The sequence below is a fragment of the Antrostomus carolinensis genome, unplaced genomic scaffold (assembly GCF_000700745.2).
Source record: "Antrostomus carolinensis isolate BGI_N321 unplaced genomic scaffold, ASM70074v2 scaffold32268, whole genome shotgun sequence".
Lineage (NCBI taxonomy): Eukaryota > Metazoa > Chordata > Aves > Caprimulgiformes > Caprimulgidae > Antrostomus > Antrostomus carolinensis.
In genome coordinates, this window is record NW_010335559.1 from 84,358 (window position 1) to 84,665 (window position 308).

Here is a 308-nt window from a genome sequence, read left to right on the forward strand (position 1 = left end):
AGAAGGAAGAGCCTATGGGGCTTCACACCCCATGCAACACAGCCACAGACAGGACAGCTGGAGAAGTGAGGTGCTGCCAGAGTCTTTGCAAAGGACCGGTGTGCTAGAGAGCCAGCACTGGGGCACCCAGCAAAGCAGACTGGGCAGCCGGAGCCAGCTGCACCTGTGGGAAACGGCAGTGCCTGGGCCCTCCGAGAGGCAGAGGAGCAGTGGCCAGCAGGCGCTGCCCCATGAAGGCAAGCAGTGGCATAAGGCTTTTGGAGAAGATGTTTCCATGACAGAAGGATTTGGGCACCAGGTGTCTGTAG

At 59.4% G+C, this 308-nt stretch overlaps 1 protein-coding gene across 1 annotated transcript in view; it reads left to right on the forward strand.

The window, feature by feature from the left end:
* The window catches only part of PAPLN (papilin, proteoglycan like sulfated glycoprotein), a 25,448-nt gene that overhangs the window by 19,138 nt on the left and 6,002 nt on the right, over nucleotides 1–308 (forward strand). The window contains 1 exon segment of the mRNA XM_029086644.1: nucleotides 1–304. This exon segment is cut by the window's left edge and continues 55 nt beyond it. Coding sequence (XP_028942477.1) covers nucleotides 1–304 — 304 coding nt within the window.